This window comes from Lacerta agilis, chromosome 1, assembly GCF_009819535.1.
Source record: "Lacerta agilis isolate rLacAgi1 chromosome 1, rLacAgi1.pri, whole genome shotgun sequence".
Classification (NCBI taxonomy): domain Eukaryota; kingdom Metazoa; phylum Chordata; class Lepidosauria; order Squamata; family Lacertidae; genus Lacerta; species Lacerta agilis.
The window spans coordinates 118,237,106-118,265,035 of NC_046312.1; the positions used below are offsets into that span (position 1 = coordinate 118,237,106).

The 27,930-nt window shown below is 41.7% G+C and overlaps 1 protein-coding gene across 1 annotated transcript; it reads left to right on the plus strand.

The window, feature by feature from the left end:
- Positions 1 to 1,047: 1,047 nt before the first annotated feature.
- GTF3C3 (general transcription factor IIIC subunit 3) lies at positions 1,048 to 27,735 on the plus strand. The gene is made up of 18 exons (XM_033168859.1): positions 1,048 to 1,186; positions 4,273 to 4,378; positions 5,715 to 5,899; positions 6,525 to 6,648; positions 8,017 to 8,208; positions 8,883 to 9,048; positions 9,731 to 9,878; positions 11,710 to 11,779; positions 12,685 to 12,788; positions 14,588 to 14,759; positions 16,279 to 16,481; positions 20,659 to 20,760; positions 21,220 to 21,355; positions 21,849 to 22,086; positions 22,238 to 22,428; positions 23,921 to 24,045; positions 25,301 to 25,453; positions 27,169 to 27,735. Exons 1-18 carry the CDS (start codon positions 1,085 to 1,087, stop codon positions 27,289 to 27,291), a joined length of 2,640 nt encoding a protein of 879 aa, XP_033024750.1. The 5' UTR covers positions 1,048 to 1,084; the 3' UTR covers positions 27,292 to 27,735.
- The last annotated feature ends 195 nt before the right edge of the window (positions 27,736 to 27,930 follow it).

Here is a 27,930-nt window from a genome sequence, read left to right on the forward strand (position 1 = left end):
AGAGCAAGGGTGCAATCTTTAATAAAATATTGGGGGGAGGGTCATGATCACATGACCATAGCTGTCAACTTTTCCCTTTTCTTGTGAGGAATCCTATTCGGAATAAGGGAATTTCCCTTTAAAAAGGGAAAAGTTGACAGCTATGCACATGACACCATGCATGCACACCATTTTGAATGGCAGTGCCCATCAACTTGGGGGGGGGCAGTCCCCTCAAATATTTTATGGGTGGTGTGAAGCCCCCTCAACCCCTAGAAGTTGACTCCTCTGCATGGGAGAAGCTTCCTGTCTATTTTTTTGCCTTCACTCCAGACGCTTCAAGGGCTTGGGCCGTGCAAAAGGTAGCCATTTCTAATATGGTTGTTGCCAGTTCTATTTTTCTAGAAAAGAGGGGTGCTGGAACTCACCAAAAACCCTTGTTCTCTTAGAATGGTCATGGCCCCCACTAGGCTCCTGTGAGTCCCCCCCCAAGGACAAGACCCCAATACAACTCCTAGGTACACCTCTGTGCTTGGTTGTACTGTACGATTTTTATTGAATTTTCTGTTTTACATTTTAGAACATTCATTTAAGCAACCTTAAATAATAATAATAGTAATTATTATTATTATTAAATAATACCCGCCCTTCTGGCTGGGTTTCCCCAGCTACTCTCCTTCTGTTTCCATGGTTCATTTTACATAACATAAATCACTGCATATTTTTTATATAAACGAAACCACGGCGTGTGACATTTCTGCCCAGGTCAGCTCATTTCTGCCCAGGGGAAAAAGGTAGCCATTCTCTTCCAAACACCAAGCCTCAGTAATATAAACGTTGATCACGGTATGCCACTGACGTTCCTATCCTCCCAGGGCAGAGAAAAGACCCCCTTTTCTCTCTTTCTAGCGCAAGTTTACAGAACTGCGAGCAACGGGGGGCCTTCACGTGCAGTAGTGGCGCATGCGCAGACAGTCGCCGGCGTCCTTCCTTGTTTCTGCCCGGACTATTATAAGTGCCGGACCGTTTGGTCCCTCGCATTAATAACTCCCCCAGCCTACTCAAGGCTTTCTGGATTGTTGCTTCCCCCGACCCCGCTGCAAAAATGTCGGGGTTCAGCCCCGAACTTATCGAGTACCTGGAAGGGAAAATCTCCTTCGAGGAGTTTGAGAGGCGCAGGGAAGAGCGCAAAAGCCGAGAAAGGAAGGTGAGATTCCCCCCCCCCCCCGCCGCCGCCATCTGCAGCTGAGGAGAAAGAAAGGGATGCATTACTTTCATGGCGCTCTCTTCTCGTGTTTTGGTTGGGGTTGTTTTCTTTTTTGTTTTTTTGGCGGGGTGGGTTCCTCGCTTCTATCCCCGAGTCCCCTCCCTCAACATTTTCAGCTATCGTGGGAACTTTTAAAGTTGCTCAAGGCAGACAGTCGTTTGCAAGGAAGCCTTGCAATAAAACCCCGCGAAACCACCGTCCCGCAAAAAACGGGTGTGGGGGGGGGGAGGGAGATGATTATGATTATGATGCTTTTTGGCAAATTTATTTATTTGTGGGTTTTTCAAATTAAAATTTTGTTAGCACATATCAACATAAAATATAGAAACAAGATTCCACATAATTTCCTGGACTTCCCTCTTCCGCTTTGTGGGTCCTATTGTTACTCCTTTCCTCCTGCATCCTTTATAATGATCCAAATCTTTTGCATCTTCCTTATGTCCAAAATTCACCATTAAAACGCTGTGTTATTCCAGTCCCGCAAACGGATTTTGGCTGTTTAAAATGGTTTTTTTAAGATAGATTATAAATTTTCTCCATTCCTTATAAAAATAGAAAGGGAGATGATAGTGGGGGTACGCACTTGTAAACACCAGGGTAGAGCTGGCCTCCAGTTCGGCCTCTTAAGCATGTCTGCCTCTGAAGCGAGTTTCACCAAGTCTGGTAGGGCTTCCTGCCTGGCCAGTACTGTTCTCTAAGAATTCTAAGGTCTCCAAATATTGAATGAATGTTCATAAATGTACAAGGCAAACACAAACATAGGTCTATAAGTCACTCGTCTGAAATAGTAAGGGAGAACAATCCTGAAGCCTTTTTTTACTCTCCCAAATGGACCTCAAATATTTCTCTGCAAGGAGGAAGGAAATGGGAAAGCTCCCCCCCCCATGGTCTTTGGACTGTAGGGGGCTTACACCTCCCTTTTCAAATACTGTCTGGCAAGTATCTTGTTAAGCTAAGCAAAACAATCAATAGGCGCAAGAGATTCAGGAACTAAAGTCTTCTTTTATTCCTTGGTGATAACTCGTAGCCGAGTAAGATGGTCTCCCATGAACACGGTTTTAACAATGAGTCTGTAAGTGACTGTGGAGGCCAATTCTGGATCCACATGTCCTTCCACGGGGGGGGGGGGGGACATAGGTTTCTGGGCGGGAGTTGATCATGTGAGGGTTTGCCAAACATGCCTTCCTCTTAGCTCATTTCTCCCTTTCATCCTGAGTTTGAGTGTCTTCAAAACCCTTGACACCTTTGGTAAAGGCTGTTCTCCAGTTGTTGGTGTTTATACTACATTTTTTTTAGATTTGCCTTGAGAGAGTCTTTAAACCTCTTTTGTCAACTACCATTACAATTTCCATTTTTAAGTTCGGAACACAGCAGTTGCTTTGGAAGACGATAATCAGGCAATTTTGTGAAGTGTCTAAGGATTCTTCACACTCACAGAACACAGTGTTTCTGTAAGAAGCCAAGGTTTTTCAGGGGACAGAATGATAGCTAATCCAAGTTAAAACAAGTGTATTTTTTGCAGTGTGCCTGAAATGCATTGTATCCATCATAATTTTTTAAATTATCTGCATTACAGATACAAAGTTGCATGCTTGTACTTTGGGATAATGACTCCTGTTTTTATACTGGCAATTACAGAGTGGTTTTCAAATCCCACTTCATCTGCTAGGAACACACATTGAAAGGATTAGAAAAATACACTCACTCACAGCTCTGATTACATTTAGTGACTTGATCACAACCACCTGCTTTTTGCCCAGCTACCCACCCAAATTGGGTGATTTAATTTGAAGTACCTTATTTATCTGACTGTAAGAAAAGTGATACATAGCTGTTGGGTCCTGGCTTTTTAGGATAATATAACTGAATAGTAGGGAAACCTTGAAAAAAGGCTCTGTTTATGATACTCTGTATTAAGTGCAATACACGGGATAATGGACTCTGTTGATTTGTTTGTTGCAACTGAGTCTAGCAGAAAATGAGCCTCCAGTTTTTCCCAGCGCAAGTGGCCAATGTAGTTTTAATTTTTAAAGTAGATAAAAAATGGTAGTTGAACTGGTCTGCTTTGGTGTGTTTGTGTGTGGGTGTGTGAAAAGTAACTAGATATTCCCCATGTTGTTGTTCAGTCGTTCAGTCGTGTCCGACTCTTCGTGACCCCATGGACCAGAGCACGCCAGGCACACCGATATTCCCCATACAGATATACATATGAATAGCAATCCAGAAGCAAATATAGTATTCTAGGATCAAAAACTTTTGGTTAAGAGGGGAGATAAGATGCTTACCAATTTATGCTTGTATCAAAGATAATGGACTGTATCTCAAGCATATGGGTTTTGTCTTGGAAACAGAAATTTATGTGGCAAGTGTAATTTTTTCTCTCTCACATAGATTGAGGCAACTAGCTAGACTAGTGTACACAGTGCTTTTTTCTAAAAAAAAAGTTTAGGCGTACTCATTTTCCTTCTCATATTGAAATACTGCCCCTCAATGAGGCCAAACTTGGATTCACAAAATGTTTAGGGGTATGTGTACCCCTGTGTCCCCCCAGAAAAAAGCACTGAGTGTACAAGTTTTTTATGATATACAATGGAGTAGAATAATGTGTGTTTAAAAATTTGTAGGGCTACATTTATACAACGGTCACAAAGACTAGTGATAGGTAAGCTTATATGATTTATTCTGGGGAGCAAAAAAATCCCAGCAACTATACATTGAAAGAGGTGGAAAAGGGAAATGTGTACCCATATATATTTCCTGGAAGTAGTTCACTACAAATTTTTGTTCACAATTTTAATGGAACAATTTATTCCAGCGTGTGCAATGTACACCTTTGTTAAATGAGTTTCAGTTTAATTTTGAATAACAGTCCCTGATTCAATTGTACAACAGCAAATCAAAGTCTAATTGCCAAAAATCAGCCCCATTGCCTATGCAGGTAAATTGTTTTGGAACTGCATTCCATATTGACAGTGATGTTATAAAGTTCATATTTTCTCTTCATCACATTTTGCCGATCTTTACAGGATGGAGAAAATGCACTTACTGAAGAAAATGTAGAAGATCCTGACGCTCCTTCTACATCTGCACAAGGACCATCTGTTGGACCTCAGGGTCACAATGAAGCAGAAGGTACGTGTTAAACGAAATGTTTAACTGCAAGGATTTAAAGATGCCATACCTGCTCAGTGGTAGCTTTCAGGTGTAATATTAAGCATTGCTAAGCAAATTAGTGTGTGTGCAAGCTCTAGGCAAGCAGGAAAACAAACCAAGGAGCAGCTTGCTTAGACTAATGTACCAGCCAGTGCTTATGGTTTATTTATCTCCAAGCAAATCATGATCCAAAGTCAAGGTTTGTTCTTGGCTTCCCTATAATGATTTGTGGAAGAGAAACAATGTTTGCTGGTACATGCTTTGTATACAAAAGGACCTCGGTTCAATATCTGCTGTTCAGTGTGTAGTAATAATACTTCTATGTGAACCCTTAACCAACAGCGCTACAGCATTTGATGCTTCCATACTATTCACTGATTTTCTTATAAGACTGGAGTGGGCGTAGGTCTTCTTAGGCTTGCTTTCAGATGCCAAGTTGTCTTCAGCCACTGGTGCAGAAGGCATTACTTGTTATTGACTATAGCCAAAAGTGAGCCCTAGAACCAGATTGTTTGGAGATTGAATCGCAAAAGATCCTGTTACCGTACTTTTCCGTGTTTAACACGCCCCCATATATAAGACACCCCCTATTTTGGGGGGCTAAAAATTAAGAAAATGGGGAGAGATTACCCAGAGTTGTTGAGTGTTTTTGGGTTTTTTTGCAGAAGATTGCAGAGAGTATGCATTGCAACAGCTTCCTAATGCCTGTCACCTCACTGGCAGAAGCAGCCTATTGCCTGCCCCTTGCCGCAGACACCAATAACACGCTCCACGTCCCCCCTAGCACTACCCTTGTATAAGACGATCCCCTATTTTAAACAAAATTTTCCAGTAAAAAAAACCCTAGTCTTATACACGGAAAAGTACGGTATGTTTCATGAAATAAATACTGTTTCTAGTAATTGGCTTCTCCATTATTTTTACAGACTTAGAAAATAAATCAGTGGACCCACTGATCCCACTGTAATTATTGAAAAGGTCTTAATGGCTTAGGCTGTATACAAATTATATATTTCAAGCAAAGGGAGTAACTTCTTCCCAACTACTACCCATATTCCTAGTCCTGGTGTAGTAGTTTAAGACCTACACCAATGCAACGTAGCAATTTCCGCAAATACAGGCACTTCAAATAACTCCCGTGAGTCTGGAATTGATGGCAGTAGATTGTAGGAAGTGTCAGTTGCAACTTTAAAAACAACAACAAGAAGAAAATGTTCTTAAATGGGGAAAGATTGCTGGGAGGAGGAGGAGGAGGAGGTAATATTGCACTATTTCTCCTTGGAGAACATTGTAACCCTTTCTCTCTCCCAACCAGAAGAGACATCGGATGGAGTCAGTAAATCTGTCCATCGAGTTTTTGCTTCTATGATGGGAGAGAATGAAGAGGAAGAAGATGAGGAAGAAGAGGATGAAGACGAAGAGATCTCTGAACAGCCTACAGCAGGAGATGTTTTTGCCTTGGAGATGGTGCTTAACAGAGAGACGAAGAAAATGATGAAGGCAAGTGTTTTAAGACTGAAGAACCTCCAGGGGATCTTGGTATTGCTGAAATGCAGTGGAGAAAGTTACACTTTGAAAGAGATACTCCAATTCAGCGAGAAGTGTCTGCAAGCGATGGAAGGGGGCTTCTCACACAACTGTTGTATATAGATTTGTCTTACTGGACATGTATTCTGATAGCCATTTCAGCTCCATTGAATTCGTTGCGTATTCTGAGGGGAATTCTCATTTTTTTCTGAAGTTACTAATTGTTGCGAATGGCTCAGGTGTGGTCAGGCCACAGTATCTAATATTAATTTCCCAATGGAGATTTTATCATATAACATCTCCCCTGAGCATGATATGTTCACGTTTTAAGAACTGAATGCTGACTGCAGGAGTCTGATTAAGGTGGGGCTGATGGCGGGGAGAATTGCCCTAAATTTTTGTTTCATTTTCTGAGTAATTTATGGCCTCAGACCAAAATACTAGAATTTAATCAATTTAAGGGATACTCTTGGTTGATGCACCATTCTTATTAGGAAAAGAATAACGTACATACCATTGCAAGTTGCAACATAATGCAAGTTGAACTCTAGTGTCTAGTCACCTTATTGAAATAAACAGCTGTTAATCTTTTTACTAGGAAAAACGTCCCCGCAGTAAATTGCCCCGTGCCCTTAGAGGCCTCATGGGTGAAGCGAACATCAGGTTTGCTCGTGGCGAGCATGAAGAAGCCATTCTGATGTGCATGGAAATCATAAGACAAGGTATTGTTTGGTGTGTGTGTGTGTTGAGTGATGTTTTTGAACTGGTGACAACTTGAAAAGACCAATGAAATAAATTTAATACAGAAAGTGCAATGTATATGAGTGTTGTACTATAAAATAAACATTGGCAGTAGATACTATGTTTGAACATCTTTCTTTGTTTAGCATGTATTGTATTGGCTTACCTAATTACAGTGGTACCTCGATTTAAGAGCAGCCCTGTTTACAAACGATTTGGTTTACGGACTCCGCAAAACTGGAAGTAGTGTCCTGGTTTGCGATCTTTACCTCAGTCTGAGAACGGAATCCGAACAGGGGAAGGGCACCGGCGGTGGAAGGCCTTATTAGGGAAAGAACAGTTTCGGTTTAAGAATGGACTTCCAGAACAGATTAAGTTTGTAAACCAAGGTACCACTATATATTGGTTAGGATCGAAGGAGATTGTAAGTACCATGCTGTGAGCACCTGCAGATAATCTAGGACTTTTCAATTTTATTTTCTGTCTATAGCTTCCTATATTTAATTGGATACCTTTCCCAGAGATTACCTTAAGAAGAAACTGAGTTTAAAACCTCTGGTTGGTTTGTGTGCATGTTTTTTTTTTGGGGGGGGGGGGTTCTGCACAACATTACAAATTTTTAAATTGACTTTACACAAGATTTCTTCTTATGTATGTTCTTTAGTCATATATTGTAATGTAGGATAAGAAACAGGAACTGGCTTAGGTTGTCTTGCCATATTATAATGCACCAGTCTGTAGGCCCATCTGTGAACTACTTATTATTAAAAACATTGTTATCTGACCTTTCAGCCATATGGTCTTCAGGTAGCTAACAACACTTATTTGAAACAATATCACAATCTAAACAAAATCTGAAGAGACCGATAACTTTAAAACATTTCAAATGGGAGCACTAAACAGCAAATTAAAATGTTGCTCTGAGATAAGGTAAACAAAATATTTTCATCTGGTGTAAAAAAAAGAGATAATAATGTAAGCAAACAGGTTTGGGAAATCGTCATCACCGGTAATTAACCACTTCCTCCCAAGGCTGGCCATCCAGAAGAGGAAAGGCTGCAAAACAGCACCTGAGTGTAACAGCACTTAACTCCTCAGGGCCTCAGGTGATGGTCTTAACAATTTGGCAGGTAAGACCTTCAGATAAGACCTTCAGATACTTTCTGAGTCTCACACCTTGGCTTACAGTTCAAAACCAGCACTTTGAATCGCATTCAGAAACAAACTAGTAGACAAGGAATGTTTGAGCAGTGGCAGAATATGCTCAGTCCTGGTTGTATGTGCTGATGTTATACAGAGAGATGAGTTTCTTTAAAATGCTAACACGTTTCTGTTTTTGATCTGAGCAGCGCCTCTTGCTTATGAACCATTCTCAACCCTCGCCATGATCTATGAAGACCAAGGAGACATGGAGAAATCATTGCAGTTTGAATTGATTGCCGCTCACTTAAACCCCAGTGACACTGAAGAGTGGGTTAGGCTAGCTGAAATGTCTCTTGAGCAGGACAATATTAAACAGGCTATCTTCTGCTATGGAAAAGGTAAAGTAATGGATTTTTAAGAAATAGAACATCCTTTAGTTGCATTTTCTTTTCTGCTATCTATTGATTGCTTTGCATCACTTACAACAGCAAGTTTATTAGCTGTTAGAATTTGGTTGTTGGCAGCGTTGTTGAACCTACTTTCACTGGCAGACTTTGGGTGATTCTCCCAATCCCTCTCGAATCAGATTTTGGGTTGTGTGTGTGTGTGTGTGTGTGTGTGTGAAATACTGCGAGAAAGTTTATTATAGTGATGCAAAGAGATGCAATATTACATGTGTGAGAAAGAAAAACCACCTGCCATAAATTGCACTGGAGCCTAAGAATGTATTTTGCTGGATCAGACAAATCTGTCTGCCAAACCTAGAATTCTGTTTCCAGTGGAGACAAGTCCAGGTACCTTTGTGAGCTCACAGCATTTGAGACACAGAGGTATAGTGCTTCTGAAAATTGGTGTTTCCATTTAGTATATAATGAGAACAGTTTCTTTGGGCTGTAAAAATCTGATTTTGTGCCTGTTTGTCTTGGCAGAGTTTGTTGTTGTTATTATTATTATTATTACTACTACTACTACTACTACTACTACTACGACTACTACTATTGTTTTGTTGGTTTTGGTGTTATCATTATTATAGCTTTATTGAATATAATGATGCCTCTTCTTATTTTTATAGCTCTGAAGTATGACCCTACCAATGTGCGTTACTTGTGGGAGCGATCGAGTCTCTATGAGCAGCTGGGAGAACATAAACTGGCGATGGATGGCTACAGACGCATTTTGAATCTTCTAACTCCTTTCGATGGGGATCGCTTTATGCATCTGGCTAGGGATATGGCAAAGTAAGCATTTAGTCAAACATTTTACAGCGTGCCGAGGCGAAATGTTGTATTGCTGCTGCTGTCCCAAGATTGTGTGTGCTCCTTGAGGCAAACAAAGGTGACCCCAGTTTTTGGTATTGAGTCACACCAGGAAGGCAGGAAAGAGGTAAAGGAAGAAAATAGCATTTGATAATGTATAAATGACAAGAGGGTGCAAGGGTGTTAGAGCAGAATGATTCTCTTTATTATTTACATGTCAAGATTTATCTCACAATGGAACCCAAGGAACACATTAGATTCCCAGGTTGTCTCCCAGCCGGGCACTGACCAGAGTTGGGCCGGCTTAGCTGACTGGACCATGTGTCCTGGTCCTTTGGCGTGGGGAGTTTTATAGAAATGAGCTTTAAGAGAGATGGCTTTATACAGAAGGCCAATCCCACACAAAAAGAAATGGATATTGCTGAAGTCATAACAATTAGATGGAAATTTGCAGAAATTGGTGAAATGTTAGGGACACAAACGGTAAAGATGGACACATTTTAACATCACTTCCATATACTTTGCACGAACACGATAGGCGTTTTGGACTGGGGGGCATTTTGCTTTACTGCTTGCCTAGAAAATTCTCTAATGGCTTTATATGTTTTATTTTTATTTTTAAAAACAAATTATAACTATATTACCTTACTGCCGTTTCCCATAGGAGCTATTACGAGGCCAATGACATCACTGCTGCTATTGAGATAATGGAAGAAGCCTTTGGCAAACACCAGAACCTTGTATCCATGGAAGATGTCAATATAGCTGCCGAGCTGTATATCTCTAACAAACAGTATGACAGAGCCTTAGCCGTAAGCACGTTAAATTAATTTCCTGTAAGGGCTAGCTGTGTCAGGCACATTGGAAGGGGGGGGGAATTATATCCTTGCATTTATACCCCCCCCCTTTCTTGTGTCATGGGGTCCAAGGCACCTGGGCCTCCCAGGTGGCCAGTCATCCAGGTACTGGCCAGACGCATACGTGCATGGCTCCAGAAAATTGTTGGCCTTGCATTCCTCCAGACCATACCCCACTTTTTTTAGGGTCTTGGATCACATTCACACCATACCTTTCAAGCACTATTATACAATAGTCATGGATAATCCGGAGTACTATAATTTGTTAAGCATGCTGGGAATTGTAGTTCTGTGAGGTCAGCGCCCATAACAAACTACAGTTCCCAGGATTCTCCATGATGGTTGAAGCAGTATAATAGTGCTTTATGCATATGATGTGTATGTACCTGACGCTCACCGGGTAGCAAGCAATACGTTAAACAATTAATGCAATGTGTCCAAAATAAAACCCATTTACTATTGTAACCTCCTGTACTGCCTTAACTCCTGACCATTAAAAAGAGGCTGAACAAAAAGTGGTTGCGAAGCTTCCAGAATTTTCTTCAGCTTTCGTAATTACGCAGATGGAGGAGTTGTACAATAGTCAAGAGGGGCGCTTGACTTTGTGCCCTTGCTGGTGTTGGGAGAAAAATTTTTAAAGGGTTGCTAGACTGGAGGTATCCCTCCCAGAAACCCCGAAGGAAAAGAGGCAGGCTCCAAGTGAAAAGATAGGCCTTTATTGAAATGCTAATGCACTCTGGGGAAGCCTGCAGAGGAAGGCTGCAGAGAACACATCCGAAGCAATGTTTCTTAAACACTTCCAGATTGCACACATGATTTCTGTTCACCAACCTTATCAGTTGCATCCCGGTGTCATCATCCTGGACCAATCAAAATAATTTGGCTCTTCAGATCAGCCCTCATCATAATAGCATGTGATTACATATAATCATTTTTCAATGTCTTCCTTTATTAAGACCCTGACTAATTTTCCTGTTCATTAAACGTCTCCCTATATCCCCTTTCACCTGTCTACAAAACAATTCAAGATAAATCACAATGGCCATGCCTGGCCGATTCTCTTTTCATGCATACAATGGCCACCATAGATTATAAGCTGATTCTTTTCAGAGTTCTGTGGCGGACATTCTCCGCATACAGTACTTAAAAGCAGCTAGTTCTGTACTGTGAAAGATAGGCAGGCGCAGGCTCCAAAGAAAATGGAATTGTCAAAACGATAACAGTTTGACAAAATCTCTGTTTTCTCCATCATTGGCACAGCGTTGTTGGCTGAGCTTGGGAAAGGTTGCTGTCCTTTAGTTATATTGAGCCTGAGCAGGGATCTAAGAACCATCTAAGATGTTCAAGGAAATGCATGGTATAGGCCTCCTTACTGTTATGTTTCTCCTGGAATCTCAGGCGAGGGGAGGCAGAGAGGGGCAAGATTGCATAGCTCTAACATCTAGCTTTTCTTGATTTTGTGGTCATTTCAAATAGTGACTCCTCTACTTACATTCTGAATTGGTGTAGTCCTATGACAGGACTGTGCCATTAGTTGCCTCCAGCAGTGGTAGGCAATGGGGCCACGCTCCCAACAGTGGCATCACTTCTGCTTATCAGAGGGAAAGGGAGGGGCGGGTGGCACCTAGGATAGGGGTGTCTGGTTCGTCCCCATCCCCAAGCTCACTACCCTTGTCCAGGCAAATTTCTAGTTGCCTTATTTTAAAAAGTTTTCCCCCCTCCTATAAATGCCCCCCCCCCCAGGAAAGCTGGTTTTATTTTCTAATGTCAATGTCTATTTTTTTAGGTCATTACAGATTTTTCAGGAATTGTACTGGAGAAGACAGAGGGAACAAATGATTCTTCAGAGAATCAAGGTACAGTACTAAGGTTATTGGTTACTTCTGCAGTGAGCTGCACAATGGTACATAATGTCCCCAAGTCTTCTGGTTTTCTGGCGTGACTTGGAAGATAACGTCACTATATTCTTGGTGGCATTGTGTCGGTTCGTGACTTGGCAGCACATCTGTAGTGGAGCCAGTGATGCCTCTAGCCACTCTTTCCATCTGCTAGATATGAAGCATTGTTATTATTTGAGTGCATATATGGTAGGGGAGATGGAAATTGAACTGCAAGCCCAATTATGTTATTGAGACATCCTGTTTATAGAGCAGCAGATCAAACCCTTATAGCATTTGCAGGAAAGGAACTGTTCGTTGTTTTCTTTTGGAAATGTTATTTCAGGTTCCTTCAGTGACTTAGCTACCCTTCTGGGTTTCAGTGTCCTTCAGTTTCTGATATTTTCCTTTAACGAACTCAGTTGCTGCAAAACGGGCGTAACAGTTTACCAGCTAAATGTGAGATCTGCTCCTGCACTGCATTCAGATACAAAACCTTGCCTTAAGCAATTGGGATACTGACTTTCAGCTGCCACGGGAACCTGATGGTGCAGGATAGATAGGAAATCCAGTTAATAATCATGTTATTAATAACAAATTTCAACTGTTTCTCCCCCTCCTCTCCATCCCAAATCAGTGTTTTAACTGGACTTTGCCCTCTGTCATATACTCTAAGAGCAAAATCATTTTTAAATTGGTTATTTAACAAAGCATATATACTGCTTGGTTGTAGTAAAAGCTCCAAGTGAAGGATTGGAGTAATCTGGAAATATAACCTGGCTGGAACCCTAAACAGAAGCACTCCATTCGGCAACGTTTTGTAGGTCCCACTTGTAAATGATACCATGCTGGTTGGAGGGGGAAAAACTGCTGTTATCTTCTAGTTTCAGAAAGAGTTACCTGCTCCATACCTGATGGTGTTCCTATAGACATCACGGTGAAACTTATGGTATGCTTGGTGCACCTGAACATCTTGGAGCCTCTCAATGTAAGTCCAAAAGTGAATGAAGAAAAACAGAGGTTTTCTTGGGAGTCAGTGAGATTCCAATGAAGTTACAATAAAGACAGGGGTGGGGTTTTTAGCTTCTATAAAAATGTGATCTGGGATCCAAGGAGCAGCTTGGGCAAATTGTACTAGCTGTGCGGATGGTTTCTCGTTTTAATGTTTCGTTGTAAAGGTTATCCCCTTGCCAAATCACAAGTTGTTTTTCAAACTTCCCTCTGCTTTGCCAGCACTTTGTCATGGGGTTATTCTGGGGCTGAAACTTCTTTTGAAAAGAGGAGACGTCTAAAGTCCATTTGAGCTTATGAATTGGATTTTTAAAAAATGATTTTTAAAGGGAATTTTGTTTTAAAAGGCGGGGGGCGGGGAGGTTCTGTCCATGAGCTATAATAATGCATAGCCTTTATAGCTTTGTTATGTCAAGGGATATAAGCATGAGTATTCCAGGATGGTAAGCGATACAGTCGACATCAGGAATATTTGCACTGTATGTGCTATGGCTCATTCCTAGTCCAGCTGGACAAGTCTAAGCCATAGAAATGTGGTCAAAGCCTATCATTCAACCTCTGACCCACTTGTTATTGCTATTATTATTATTATTATTATTATTATTATTATTATTATTATATTTTATTATTAATTTATTGAATTTATATACCTATACTCGGGAGTCTCAGGGCGGTTCACAGAATACAATCAAGATATAAAACCACAAAATACATAATAAAAATAAAAACAACAACCCAATAGCCCCCCCAGCACATTTTAAAAGGGCATAGGATGTTAATCAGGTCAGCCAATGGCCTGGTTAAAAAGGAATGTTTTTGCCTGGCGCCTAAAGGTGTATAATGGAGGTGCCAGGCAAACTTCCCTGGGAAGAGCATTCCACAGATGGGTAGCCATTGCAGCAAAGGCCCCGTTCTCATGTTGCCGCCCTCCGGACCTCTTGACCTTTGGCTATGATGTCTGGAGGTGAAGGGAGCTTGTGTCCAACAACATTGGGGTGGGCATAGGTCCCCTGGCTCAAATCCTCCTCTTCCAGTATCATGGCTTGCTCTACAAGGGTTCTTTGGAAAGGCTTGAAGGATGTATTTCAAAAAAAGTTACACTGGATAGTTTTCGCCACATGGGTGTTTTTGTCCATGTGATGGGTCAGATCCTACAGGAGTCCATCATCCTGCTTATGGAAACTCTCTGGAGAAAACCGTGCATCTTGCCATACCCTAAAGCAGGCATAGGCAAACTCAGCCCTCCAGATGTTTTGGGATTACAACTCCCATCATCCCTAGCTAACAGGACCAAGGGTCAGGGGTGATGGGAGTTGTAGTCCCAAAACATCTGGAGGGCCGAGTTTGACTATGCCTGCCCTAAATCAGGGCTGTGGGACCTTGGTCTCTTCCGATGTTGTCAGACTCTAGTTCCCATTAGCCCCTGCTTTCATGGTAATGGTTAGGGATGATGGGAGTTGTACTCCTGTAGCATCCGGAGGAACTCAAAGTTCCCCAGTCCTCCCTTAAATAGTTGGGGTCCTTTCATGACATTTTTTGAAATTAGTTGGTTTTTAGGGGAATGGGATGCTGCAATAAATGGTTGGGATGTTGTGTCTGGATTTAACGTTTTCAATTTACCCGCGGAGGGATGTATTGACTTAACGCAATATTACTTTTAAAAAATGTTCTAGGAATTCAGTTAATCATTTTATTATTATTATTTGTATCTGTTTACGATTAATGTTTTCATTTTAATTTTTTGTGCTTGATTTTTTGTTGTTGTTGTTCTGCCAGCTCCTATTGACCACACTGGTGGAGCAGAACCCTGAGGATATGGGAGATTTGTATCTCGATGTTGCAGAAGCATTCCTTGATGTCGGAGAATACAATTCTGCACTCCCCCTTCTGAGTTCCCTGGTGTGCTCAGAAAGATACAATTTGGCGGTTGTTTGGCTCCGTCACGCAGGTAACAACGCTGCTGAAATTGCTAGAAAGCTCTTCTGACACACTAGATGGGTCGCATTTCGTAGTGGAAGATAAGGTGGCTGGTTTTTGGGGGACCCTAATACTGGGGGGGGGGGATTTCAGGGGTGGCAAGACTTGCAGTGAGGCTGAAAGACCCCGTCCTGGATAGATTTAAGAGTCTCTTGCAAAAAAAAGCAATTTCTTTAGGAACATTCCTTTTAATACCACATAATGATTAGTTTTTATGTATTTATTAATCCTTATATTTATATGCCACTGGTCTCCTAAAAATGCATCATAGCTGTTTACAACAGTATAAAAACATAAGTAGAATAATAAAAGCTATAAACAAGATAAGATGTACAGTACAATTCTGAATCTGATGTATGTTGGGAATGTGAAGAAGAAGAAGAAGAAGAGTTTGGATTTGATATCCTGCTTTATCACTACCCGAAGGAGTCTCAAAGCGGCTGACATTCTCCTTTCCCTTCCTACCCCACAACAAACCCTCTGTGAGGTGAGTGGGGCTGAGAGACTTCAGAGAAGTGTGACTAGCCCAAGGTCTCCCAGCAGCTGCATGTGGAGGAGCGGAGACGCGAACCCGGTTCCCCAGATTACGAGTCTACCGCTCTTAACCACTACACCACACTGGCTCTCAAAGAAACAAAAGGAACATTTTTTCATATGTGGTGGGCATGCAAAATAGTTAAAGAGTATTGGGAAAGGATATATAATGAGATGACAAAAATGTTTTTTTAAAAAAAAAAAATCCCCCCCAAACCAGAGGCATTCCTTTTGGGAATGGTGCAGCTGTCAGAAGTACCCATATGTCAGAAAAATTTATTCTTGTATGTAACGATAGCAGCATGGATTCTGCTAGCCCAAAAATGGTGGGTGAGTGAGGACCCCAATAAAGAGGATTGGCAAATTAAAATAATAGAGTATGCAGAACTAGCAGGCCTAACAAATAAAATAAGAGAGCGAGAAGATCAAGTTATATAAAGAGGAGTGGGAAATCTTTGTGGAGTATTTGGGAAATAAATGTAAACAAGTGAAAACAAGCTAGCAGGACTAAGATAAATTCAACAGTGTAATGTAAATAAAGGGAGAATAAGGGGAGAAATAGGCAGTGAAGGATAGGCGTGCCTGGCGTGCTCTGGTCCATGGGGTCACGAAGAGTCGGACACGACTGAACGATTGAACAACAACAAGGGGAGAAATTGAATTAAATGGACACATAATAATATGCAGGAGTAGTGGGGAAATTAAAAGAAGGGGAAGAAAGGCTGTCGTTGAATGTATTTTTATAAGGGACGATGCTAACAGTGACAGCGTATATGCGAATGTGGAAATTGTAATAATGAAAATCACAAACTATAAAAAAGCTAAAACCAGATTAAAAGCAAAATAAAAATAAAACCAAACATCAGTGGTAGTAATAATAATAATAATTTACTATCTGTACCCCACCCATCTGGCTGGGTTAAGTGGGGGCAGCAATTCTTTGCCTTTCTTTCCAGAGTGCTTGAAAGCCTTGGGCTACATCGACCGTGCGGCGGAGAGCTATGGCAAAGTTGTCGACCTCGCCCCTTTGCACCTGGATGCCAGGATCTCTCTTTCTACCCTTCAGCAGCAATTGGGCCGGCCTGAGAAAGCCCTGGAAGCACTCGAGCCCATGTATGACCCAGACACGCTGGCACAAGATGCCAATGCCGCTCAGCAAGTAAGTGTTCGTCTGCCCTTTGCCCGCCCGCCCGCCTGCCTCTTACTTCATTTATTATTGCATTCCTATCTCAACCTTTTCTCCATGGAGCGCAACAAGGAGCACGTGGTTTGTCATTGAAATTCTACTCAATATTGATCCAGAGTAGTTTCCAATATATAGTAGTTAGCAGAATAAAAACTTAAACACGTTGCAGGATTCGCCAAAAATAGACCAGAGGCAATTGTATTTCATCCAGCAGAGCTTTACCGATACTGAAGGCAAATGAGCATAATGGTCACAGATCTGATACATTCAGGATTGGCACTGTCTATAAGAAATCCAGTTGCAGCAATCTTAACTTAAACTTACAATAACTTATAATAAGTCTAAACCTTAACACTATATACAGAACACCACACCAGAAGGAAAAGAGATAGAAAGAGAAAGTGTGAAACCCAGGCTTCTTCTGGCCTATTTTTATAGTTAGCATGACCTTGACAGAAAGAGATAAGGGAACTAGTTTAAGCCAGCTGTACTCGTCTTCTCTGAAGGAATAACCCAAACATCAGGAACCTTCTACTTGTTTCCTTCACACAGAGAAGCTTCCAGAAGTTTCCAGAGCCCTCTTGAATTAAGTAGAATAGGAAGGATCCTCTGCACATCAGATTGATACTTTCTGTACTAAGAAATGCAAACTGACATGGTTCACCTGCCACACATCCATTTTATTCTCACAACAATCCCTGTGAGGTAGATTAGGTTGAGAGGCAGTGACTGGTCCATGGTGGCCCAGTGAGCTTCCTGGCCGAGTGGGGATTCAAACCCTGTTTTCCTAGGTCCTAGTCTGACACTCTGACCACTGTACCAAACTGGTTCTCAGTTTAATGTGCCTCTTAGGGGGACTTAGAGGAGTTCTTCTTCTTCTTCTTCTTCTTCTTCTTCTTCTTCTTCTTCTTCTTCTTCTTCTTCTTCTTCTTCATTAAACTTATATACTGCCTTTCATCATAAGTTCTCAGGGCAGTTCACAGAGTAAAATGCAGGATTAAAAAAACATGAAAATCAGTAAAAACAATACAGCAAAACAATACCCCCCCTCTTCCCACAGACAGATTTTAAAAGGCCAAAGGCTTGGTTTGAAGAGGAATGTTTTCACGTGGCACCACCAAATATATAATGAATTCCCCAGGCGGATCTCCCTGGGAAAGAGCATTCCACAAATGGGGAGCCACTACAGAAAAGGCCCATTCTTCTGTTGCCACTGACCAGACCTCACATGGAAGGAGGCACACGAAGAGGAATTTCAGATTATGAATGGAGAGTCCAGGACGGTTTAAATAGGTAGAGGCGCTCCTTGAGGTATTGCAGTCCTGAGCCGTTCAAGGCTTTATAGGTCAAAACCAGCACTTTGAATTGTGTCTGGACATTAATTGGCAGTCGTTGCAGTTGGACCAGGATCGGTGTAATAGGCTCAAACTGCCTTTGTTCCAGTGAGCAACCTGGCCACTGAATGCTGCACAAGCTGAAGCTGCAGAACAAGGAGACTGCCATAAATCCATGGACTCTGTTAGGCAAATTAGGTCACTTCCTTTTCCACAGTGCCTGCGGCCCTTTTTATTTGGGGTGGTTTTCCAAGGGCTCAGAGGAAAGAACCTGATCTGCTGCTTGAGTCGGTTCATGTCAGCCGCTTAACGTACGGAAGTGGTTGCCGTGGAGGTCGGCTTGCCTATCATAGATTGAGCTGCCTTCTGCATCTGCGAAGTCAACACACACCCAACAGTTCAGCATCTCTATGTGGACAGGCCAGCACTTCAGCGCTGCATGAGATTTGTTCAGCCGGGCAGCCATAACCACACAAAAGGGAACAATTGTAGACATCTGTTCCTACTTCCTGTATTGACATTGAGATTGTGACTTGAGAATTTTGATCTAGGCAGTCAGGCAGATTTTTGTGGTTTATAGCCAACAGCCATTGCATCTCCTTATAGGAACAGAGCAAAATACTAACCCTTTCCTTTCCTTTTTACAAACCACCTTGCTTTCTTTTTGAAATGAAAGGTGGCAAATCCTTTTTTTAAAAAAAAAACATTTTTTAAAAAAATAATATTTATTAGGCTTTTTCCAATTATGACCAAATTACAGTCAAATTACAGCACATGATTAAATTTTTCTAACCCCCCTTTCTCTCACCAAGAGGTGCATACCAAATAAACCCCCCTCTCACTGGGGTGAACACTTATACTTTGCCAATTTAATCACTTACAATACACGTATCATCATAGCCTTGTGGACTTCCCCGGCTCCCACCCGTTGACTCCATGCAAAAACCTAATTTACAGTTATTGCCAATTAAACCCAATATTATTTCCTCTCTTTCTTACATTTACCAATATTTCTTACAAAATACTTTTCCAATTTATAAATCTAATTCATCATTTTTAACTATCCTCCACATTCACTGTATTTCTAAGCTTTCATTGTTATTCTCCAATCTATTATAACAACATATTTAAAATTGAATTTACCTTAAAGTCCTTCCCTCCTTTATCTCATCATTCATTTTAAGACCATACCATTATCCGTTAACATACCATACGTCAAACCATAATAGCAAAAAAAGTTTCCACAAAGTTCATAAGTTTTTCAACCCACCCCCTCCCTTTCAAATACCATAATTCCACAGTCCTGGGAAACTGGTTTGTACTCCATTCTTATCTCATATGTCCTTGAGAGTTTTTCAACAACCAAAGTCTGTACCGCCTTCCTCCGGACACTCTTTTTTCCTACAGATTTCCCATTTTTTCTTCTTGTTGTTTTCTTCCTCTTAATTTTCCTACTTTTCCTCGACGGATTGGATCCACCCTTTTTTCCTCGGATTTTCTCCTCTTCATTATAATTGTCCTTGTAGCTCTCACAAAAGGCCTTAAATTCCTTTTCTTGCACAGCTAAGTCCGCAGCTAGTACTGTCCCTGTTAGCTGATTTAACTGGTTGAATCCTTCTGTTAAATTGCACAAAAGTTCCAAAACTTTTATTTTGAAATCCTTAGACCATTTCCTTTTGGGCATCCTCAAAGTCCATAAAATCCATAAAATCCATAAAGTCCATAAGGTCAGTAAAGTCCATAAAGTCCAGCAAGCTTATGCAGTCCAAATAATATCTCAGAGAGAGAACAATTGTATCTTAAAAGCTTCAGAAATTTTCTATTTACAAAATCCATAGATTGCTTCAGAACTCAAAATTACACTGCTTCCTCCTTCTTCAACGTTTAGGGAACCGACTTCCATTTTTAGAGTTCCCAAAACTTTCAAATTAAATCAAAAATTTTTTTGTTATTTTTTAACAAATTTGGTTCTTACAAGGTCCAATTAGCCGAATCCCAGAAGAATTTGGTGCTCTCCCCCGCCGGCTCTGCCGCTTCCCGCTGCGAAGCTAGCGATGAACCCACAGCCCCCACGCCTTCAAACCTCGCTCGTCACGGCTGCCCTTACTAGGGCAAACCGGAGAGCAAGGGAGGCGCCCTGGCGGGGCCCGCCGGGTCCCACGGCACCAGGACTCTCCACCTGGTGATTTTGGGGGGTCGAGTAGCAGTCTCAACTCCCCCTCCCCCCGCAGCGACGGAGAAACCTCGGAAAAAACCCGTTTTTATTTGATTTTACAGATATAAATTTATAACAAAACCAAATACATATCCATATAAAGAGATTTCTCTGAATCTCGAGTCTCCCAGCCCCATCCCCTCCATGGGTCCTCTTGTAAACGTTTTCAACTGCATATTACTTCATAGTCTATATTTTATATCTATCCATATTGTCCATAGTACTTGTTACATTACAAGTGAGATTAAAATCCTGCTAATGTTTTCATCTGCTTACAGTGGTCTCCTAAGTAAATTATAAATTTCCCCCAGTAAATAAACTCTTTTAATAGTAGCAAATAATATGAGCTTTGTTGTTTACATTGCTCTTCTGTGTTTAAATTATTTGGAAGATGATGTGCTGTAATTCAGCTGTTTTCTTTACCATCTGGATAAATGCAGTGGCAGTTGCAAGTAAAAAGATCCTTCTCTTTCTGATCCCTCAGTCATTGGGGGACCGGGGGGGGGGGCAGACTTCTTTCTAATGCCAGTAATGTTTGTAAAGTATTAATAAATGGAAGAGAGGACTTTGTGCGATCTAACTTTCTCCATGCGGCGCTCAGGAACTGAAACTGCTGCTTCATCGTTCAACGCTGCTGTACTCTCAAGGCAACACATATGGCTACGTTGATTCATTGCTCACCATGTTAGCCATGCTGTTAAAGGTAAGCGAATTATTGCATCTCCTCTTTCACACGGCACACCTAGTCTAAACCCTCCCCCCGCTAAGTACATGACATTAAGTGTATATGAATGTGATGACAACTGGGAAATTGCTATTATTATTTTTAAAAGAACGTGTGCTGTGTTTGGTGACCGCCTTACAGACATTACCCCTTGTTTGGGCCCAGTTTCTTTGGTTTCGTGCAACAGGAAACTGTGGATAATGTTCAGCTGTTGACAGTGCTATCTGATTCAACTACACCAGCTTTATTTATTTTGCATAAACCTTATTCGGCATCAACAGAAATACTGGCACTTTTCAGCTTGAGTTTGGAATACTTCCACAAGTTAAAACAACGGTGGTGTGTACCTAACCATGAAATTGACTGCAGCAATGGCTATTCCTAGATTCCAACCTGCTCAACATCTACATAGTTTGACTCTTCTTGACTGTCTTCCAGGTTGCCATGAACCGAGCTCAGGTGTGTTTAATATCCAGTTCCAAGTCTGGCGAAAGGCACCTTTATCTAATTAAAGTGTCGAGGGATAAAATATCCGATAACGACGATCAGGAAACTACTAACTGTGATGCAAAAGGTAACCAGCAGTGTGTGTTTGTATGTGTTTTCGTTTTTAAAGAAGAGGCTTGTCTTGTCCTAGAAGGCACTTTTGGTGTGATAAAATCTCCTCCTCCTTCTGACCTCTAGTATATGAGGCCTAGACTTTTTCTGTCCTGTAAAGTTCTGATTCTGTGTCGTTCTGGAGACCTACATCTCTTAAATTGTGCATCTTTGTCAGATAATATATTTCTGCTCTTTAATTGCAAGAATGGATAACTACCTGGTAGTTCTATCAAGTGGGTTGGATGCTGTTGTGAAGGTTTTCTTCTTAGTGACAAGCACGTTATGGAAACAATTGCCTATAGAGATTATTTCTGCGAACAGCAGGCTTGTCTCCTTCAGATAGTTTTATTTGCAGCTTTTATCGCCTTAGGTTTTATTTTTGTTTTCCGCCCTGAGAATTGTCATACTGAATGATGAGCTGTTGATGTTCTGAATGGATTAAGATACTGCTTATAATTCTATTCCAGCAATATTTGTGGTGCTTACAAGCGTGCTGACGAAAGACGACTGGTGGAGCCTCCTTCTGAAGGCAATCTATGCTTTGTGCGATCTTTCTCGCTACAAGGAGGCAGAACTCCTAGTGGACTCCTCACTGGAATACTATTCGTTCTATGATGACAGGCAGAAGCGTAAAGAACTGGAATACTTTGGTCTCTCGGCTGCAATCCTGGACAAGAATTTCCGAAAAGCTTACAATTACATCAGGTGAGTCGCTCCGAAGGGCTTCATTGGTCTGGAGGTTGACTGCACAAATAGCCCTGCCTGTCTGGCATGCATCTGAACCAGACTTTAGTGATTAAAGAACGATTCCTTTGGTCACTGCATGCAGTCTGACTGGTGTTTGCTCCCTCCATAGGATAATGGTCATGGAACATGTCAACAAGCCTCAGCTTTGGAATATCTTCAACCAAATCACCATGCACTCGCAAGATGTGCGGCATCATCGCTTCTGCCTTCGATTGATGCTGAAGAACCCCGACAACCATGCGCTCTGTGTCTTGAATGGCCACAATGCCTTTGTGTCTGGTAGCTTTAAGCATGCTCTTGGTAAGAGAACATTAGTGTTGCTTGATAAGCATCATCACAAATGCAACCTCTGATGAAAGTGTTTGACGTTGAACTTCTCCACCCTTCCTTTAGATGCAGTGTTTCTCAAACTTGGGTCCCCAGACATGGTTGGACTACAACTCCCAGCATCCATCCCTAGCTAGCAGGACCAGTGGCCAGGGTTGATCAAAGTTCTAGTCCATGGGTAGGCAAACTAAGGCCCAGGAGCTGGATCTGGCCCCATTCGCCTTCTAAATCCGGCCCGCAGACATTCCGGAAATCAGCATGTTTTTACATGAGTAGAATGTGTCCTTTCATTTTAAATGCATCTCTGGGTTAATTGTGGGGCCTGCCTGGTGTTTTTACATGAGTAGAATGTGTGTTTTTATTTAAAACACTTCTCTGGGTTATTTGTGGGGCACAGGAATTCGTTCATTTCCCCCCCAAAATATAGTCAGGCCCCCCACAAGGTCTGAGGGACAGTGCTGAAAAAGTTTGCTGACCCCTGTAATCTAGTCCAACGAGCTGGGAACCCTGGTTTGAGAAACAATGCTTGAGAGAGAGAGTGGGCTAAGATAATGTCCCTCATTAGGACACAGGAAGCTCTGCAGAAGGCTATATGTCTGTGGATGTGCTCACGCAGCTCTTATCCACTCAGATCTGATGGGCATTGTCAAAACCGATTGCCCTTTAGGCAGATATCTGATAAACAAGACTCTGAACCAAAATAGCTTTTGCCATAATTAATCCGTTAGCCTTTTAAAGTGCCACATGAGGCTGCTTGCTTTTGTTGCAACAGATGAGCACAGCTACCCCTCTAAGTAGAGATGAAAGGTGATGCTGGTTTGCTTTCATCATTTAGCTAAATAATTATTAATGGATGTAATGTAAAGCAGAGCCTGTATGTGTGTGAACATTTGTGAAGAATCTATAGGGAGTTTTTAGAAAGTAAAAAAGCACAGCAATTTATGGCCAGGAACGAAAAGGAGTTTTGCTGTTAGTCTTCGTAACTCATGAGCTTTGCAAGTTGAACGGTAAGCAGAATGCAGGCGTCTCCCCACTTCTGTGTGATCAGCACATGCACTCCCACTGACAACAACGCGTGTTGTTTTGGGTGCCAAAAGGGGGCAGGTGTGAAGGCAGAATGGGCGGCCGGGAACAGAACACCTGCATAAGTCGGGATTCCACTGAATCTGATGCTTGAAAAAACAATGTAATCCATATATGTAAGAAATCCATGGGTTGGATAACAGAGCTGTTACGTTCCCTTTGGCACCTCCACCTCCTCCCTAGTAGGAGCCCTGCTGAAAAAGTTCCCCCGAAGGTCAGGGGTTCCTGCTGAATGGGGTGGCGAAGGGAGATGGGGAAGAAGGGGCTCAGGCAAAGGCAACTTCAGTGAGCCGTGCTTGTTATGGATGTATCTGAAAGCCTTTTTGTGAAGCACGTGGTTTTAATGAACAGTATTTCAGAGCCATTCACTGTTTCCTCCTAGGGCAGTACGTACAAGCTTTCCGTAGCAATCCCAACGAGCCTCTCTATAGCCTTTGTATAGGCCTGACTTTCATCCACATGGCCTCTCAGAAGTATGTGTTAAAAAGGCACGCGCTTATAGTGCAGGTGAGTTTATTTTTTTTGGATTTTTATCCTGCTCTTCCTCTTTTGTAGCACATGCTTGCATAGCGTGTTCTCATGCTATGATGTTTTATTGTGTTTTTAATATTCTGTTGGGAGCTGCCCAGAGTGGCTGAGGAAACCCAGCCAGATGGGCATGGTATTAATAATAATAATAATAATAATAATAATAATAATAATTAAATATAAATAAATTTTATTATTATTATTTAGCATGTTGAGTGGCAAGGATTGAAATGGGTCTTATTATGGTTTCCCCTCAGTGGTGTCTGATAAAGCATAAATGCAGCTTACTTTCAAGTCATTAGTGATTATTTTGTTAGTTTTACACACACGTATGGCTATTCTCTCTGTTTAAATACTTGCTTTGCTCTGGAGAATATATGGGTTAAGTACATCGTGGGCAAATAGCCTCGGACATTTTGTGTTGTTTCACCTCTATACCATTTTTCTACCACAGCTAGGAGCACCAAGAATGTATTTTCTGCTGGGATTTAGCAAATAGACCTTTGCAACCATAGGTCTCTTAACACACAAATTGTACTGGAAGTACTAAAAACAAGCCACTGTAGGCTTCATTTTTCTTAACTGCATAATAATTTTATTCTGCCTTTTCCCCATTCAAAACCAAAGCAGAATTTTCTTCCCTTATATTGATTTTATAACTCCTAAATGCCCTAAGATTAAGACTGCAGTTCTATTTTCACTTCCTTGGGAATGAATCTCATTGAACGCAGTGCAATTTACTTCCGAGTACACAATACTTAGGACTGATATGTACACCGTTTTGAATATGTCAACAGAAACCTAACAAAAAGTTACTGCTGTTTAAGATTCCTAGCTTACTGCCTGAAGACTAAGTTAACATATATAGAGACAGAATGCAATCCAGCCCCAGTGAAACACTTTTTAAGTCCCACTGATTTTTTAGGGGAGACAAATTGATGAATGTGAGCTTAACTCTCTTCCATTCCAGCTAATGAGAATGAAAACGCCTACGCCTTGACTGGATTGTATTCTACCTTTATACAGCTTGAAAACTATTTACCTGTTCGGATTTTTAGCCTTCTCTGAGTGGAATAGCTGATAGAACAACATACTGTACATTATATTGAGATAATGCTGCCCCTTAACTCTGGCCACTAAATCCTCTGATTCTACATTTGACTTACTGCTCCTTGTTCCTGAGAATTTCTGGCTTTCACACTAGACCTTTCTCCCTCTCCCACCTTGTACGCAGGGCTTCTCATTCCTCCAGCAATATCTGAGCCTCCGTGGTTCCTGTCAAGAATCTTTTTACAATTTAGGCCGTGGCCTTCATCAGCTGGGATTGGTACATTTGGCAATTCACTATTACCAGAAGGCACTGGAGCTTCCCCCTCTGGTCCTAGAGGTAACATATGGAAATCTAGCCCATTACAACTGAAACACAAACACAGACACTTGAGCCATGCTTGCAAAGTGCAGGTTGTCCATTAATTGTTTTAGCATGTACACATGCTATGCTCCCATTTCCTGACATTGTGTGAAGGCCAAGGGAGGTAGTCCAAAGTGGTACCGCTTTCAAGAAGAGATGTTACAAAGATTTGCAAAATAAATAAATAAATTAGAAGCATAAAATGTATTTTTGGGTGGGTAGCTGGAAGGTTTCTTGCTGAAAAAGCAGGGCAAGTAGTGCAAAACACCAACAAGAGAGCTTTTCTAGGAAGTGTGCTTACACTCCCCAAGCAGCTAAAAATGCTAACACCGCCAACCCCAAGAAACAGCAAGGTCTGAATTTTGTGCCCAAGGGACTCCATTCAAAATGGGTTATCGATAAATTGTGCCCCTTGATGCATTTCATGACCGGGCCTAGTTGCTCAATCATTTCATATAAGGTGACCCAGAAACTGCAATTAATCCAGAATGCGGCAGCTAGACTGGTGACTGTGAGTGGCTGCCGGGACTATATAACACCGGTCCTGAGAGATCTTCATTGGCTCCCAGTACGTTTCCGAGCATAATTCAGAGAGTCGGTGCTGACCTTTAAAGCCCTAAACGGCCTCGGTCCTGTTTATCTGAAGGAGCGCCTCCACCCCCACCATTCAGCCCAGACACTGAGGTCCAGTTCCAAGGGCCTTCTGGCGGTTCCCTCACTGCGAGAAGTGAGTTTGCAGGGAACCAGGCAGAGGGCCTTCTTGGTAGTAGCGCCCGCCCTGTGGAACACCGTCCCATCAGATGTCAAGGAAATAAGCAGCTATCCTATTTTTATAAGACATCCGAAGGCAGCCCTGTTTAGGGAAATTTTTAAATATTTAATGCTGTATTGTTTTTAACACTCGATTGGGAGACGCCCAGAGTGGCTGTGGAAACTCAGCCAGATCGGCGGGGTATAAATAAATAAATAATAATAACTATTATTATTATTTGAAAATCATGACCATACAAAGCAAATGCAGGCAAATTCCAGTTCCCCCGCCCCTGCAGCATTGGCTTAGAAAATGGCAAACGTGCCTCCTAAAATGGCACATAATTCCAGTCATTTTAAGTCTTGCATAGATGTATGAGGAATTAAGACAATACCGCCCTCCACAGGCAGGAAATCTACTCTTGTATCCATTGAAAAGCTGACTTTGGCATCTCATGGAAGCTGCCAAGCTTCAGTTTGCATGTTGCACTGCTTTGAGATGAGTAAACCACTAGTGCCATATGAAATGGCATTTATGTTACTGCTGCTGGAAGGAAAGGAGCAGTTGGCGTTTCCTATGAAAAATGGCTTTCCTGTCCTTCCATTTCCCTAGCAGGTTGCACACTAAGGAGGAGCTTGCTGCTTCCGAACTTACTTCATCCTCCACACAAAGACTCAGCTCTGTTGCTGGACTTTAAATAAATAAGTTTGACCATCTTGACATACATTTTCTGAGTTATCCCAGGGTTTTGCCTGCGTACCACTTTATAATTTCTGGAGAAGTGTAGCAAATTCAAAAGGTTTTGAGACCTTTCAGAATGTGAGCTTTGGCAGGCTAGAATGTCTACACTAAAACTGCTGGATTGTGATGTATGCAATATGTGACAAGTACCCCTTTTGTTGCACTTGTTCAGGCAAGTTGTTTTTCTTCCCTCAACTAGGGAATAGAAGCAGACCAGACGGACTTGCGAAGGGATGCTGCCTTCAATTTATCGCTCATCTACCAGAGCAGTGGAAATATTAGAATGGCTCGGAAAATGCTGTACACGTACGGAATTGTGTGAGGTGAAAGCCAGCATCGAAAACTAACTGAATGAAATAAGATGGGTTACTTTCCTTTCTTTTGAGGGGATGGGAACCTGGTAATCTGTTGCTGCCTTTCATGGATCCGAGGCTTTGTGACACCTGGCAACCTACACTTAAAGATTTCTCCGGATTGGCTGAACATGAAGCAGCCGAGTAGATGGTGCAGGTTTTTACAAAGAGGATCCTTGCTAAGGATTGAGCAGGTCTTAGGCGCGACACTGACCCCAACCTCACAGGTGTTCTGGAATGTGCAGTGCTTTTTTTTAACATACTAATTGTGAACTGAGTTAAGTCGCACATCTTAATAGCCAAGCACACGGAACTTGGGACATTTTGCTCAGAATGTACAATTGGGAGAGAGCGCAAGTAAACAAAAGGTGTTAGATAACTTACCAGCAAAAAGGCTTCTACCTCTTCAGTGGAAGTAGATCAGCTGCCTACTTTCAAGGGTGTACATTAGTCTCTGTGTCTGGAATAATCAATGAACCTAGCGAAACCTTTGGATCCTTTTTGTGTGTGTGTGTGTGTGTTACTGTATTGTTTGTTTACAGCCATGTGAACTTGTCTGTGAAATCTAACCATTTTCTTGCTTTTTCTGAAACTGGAGAGAGATGGTT

Bases quoted from the DNA above. Each gene is read 5' to 3' on its own strand.
- GTF3C3 (XM_033168859.1), top strand. From the start codon at position 1,085: ATGTCGGGGTTCAGCCCCGAACTTATCGAGTACCTGGAAGGGAAAATC. The intron at 9,049-9,730 runs GTAAGCATTTAG...CGTTTCCCATAG, and splicing joins CTGGCTAGGGATATGGCAAA to GAGCTATTACGAGGCCAATG. The intron at 22,429-23,920 runs GTAAGAGAACAT...GTTTCCTCCTAG, and splicing joins TAGCTTTAAGCATGCTCTTG to GGCAGTACGTACAAGCTTTC.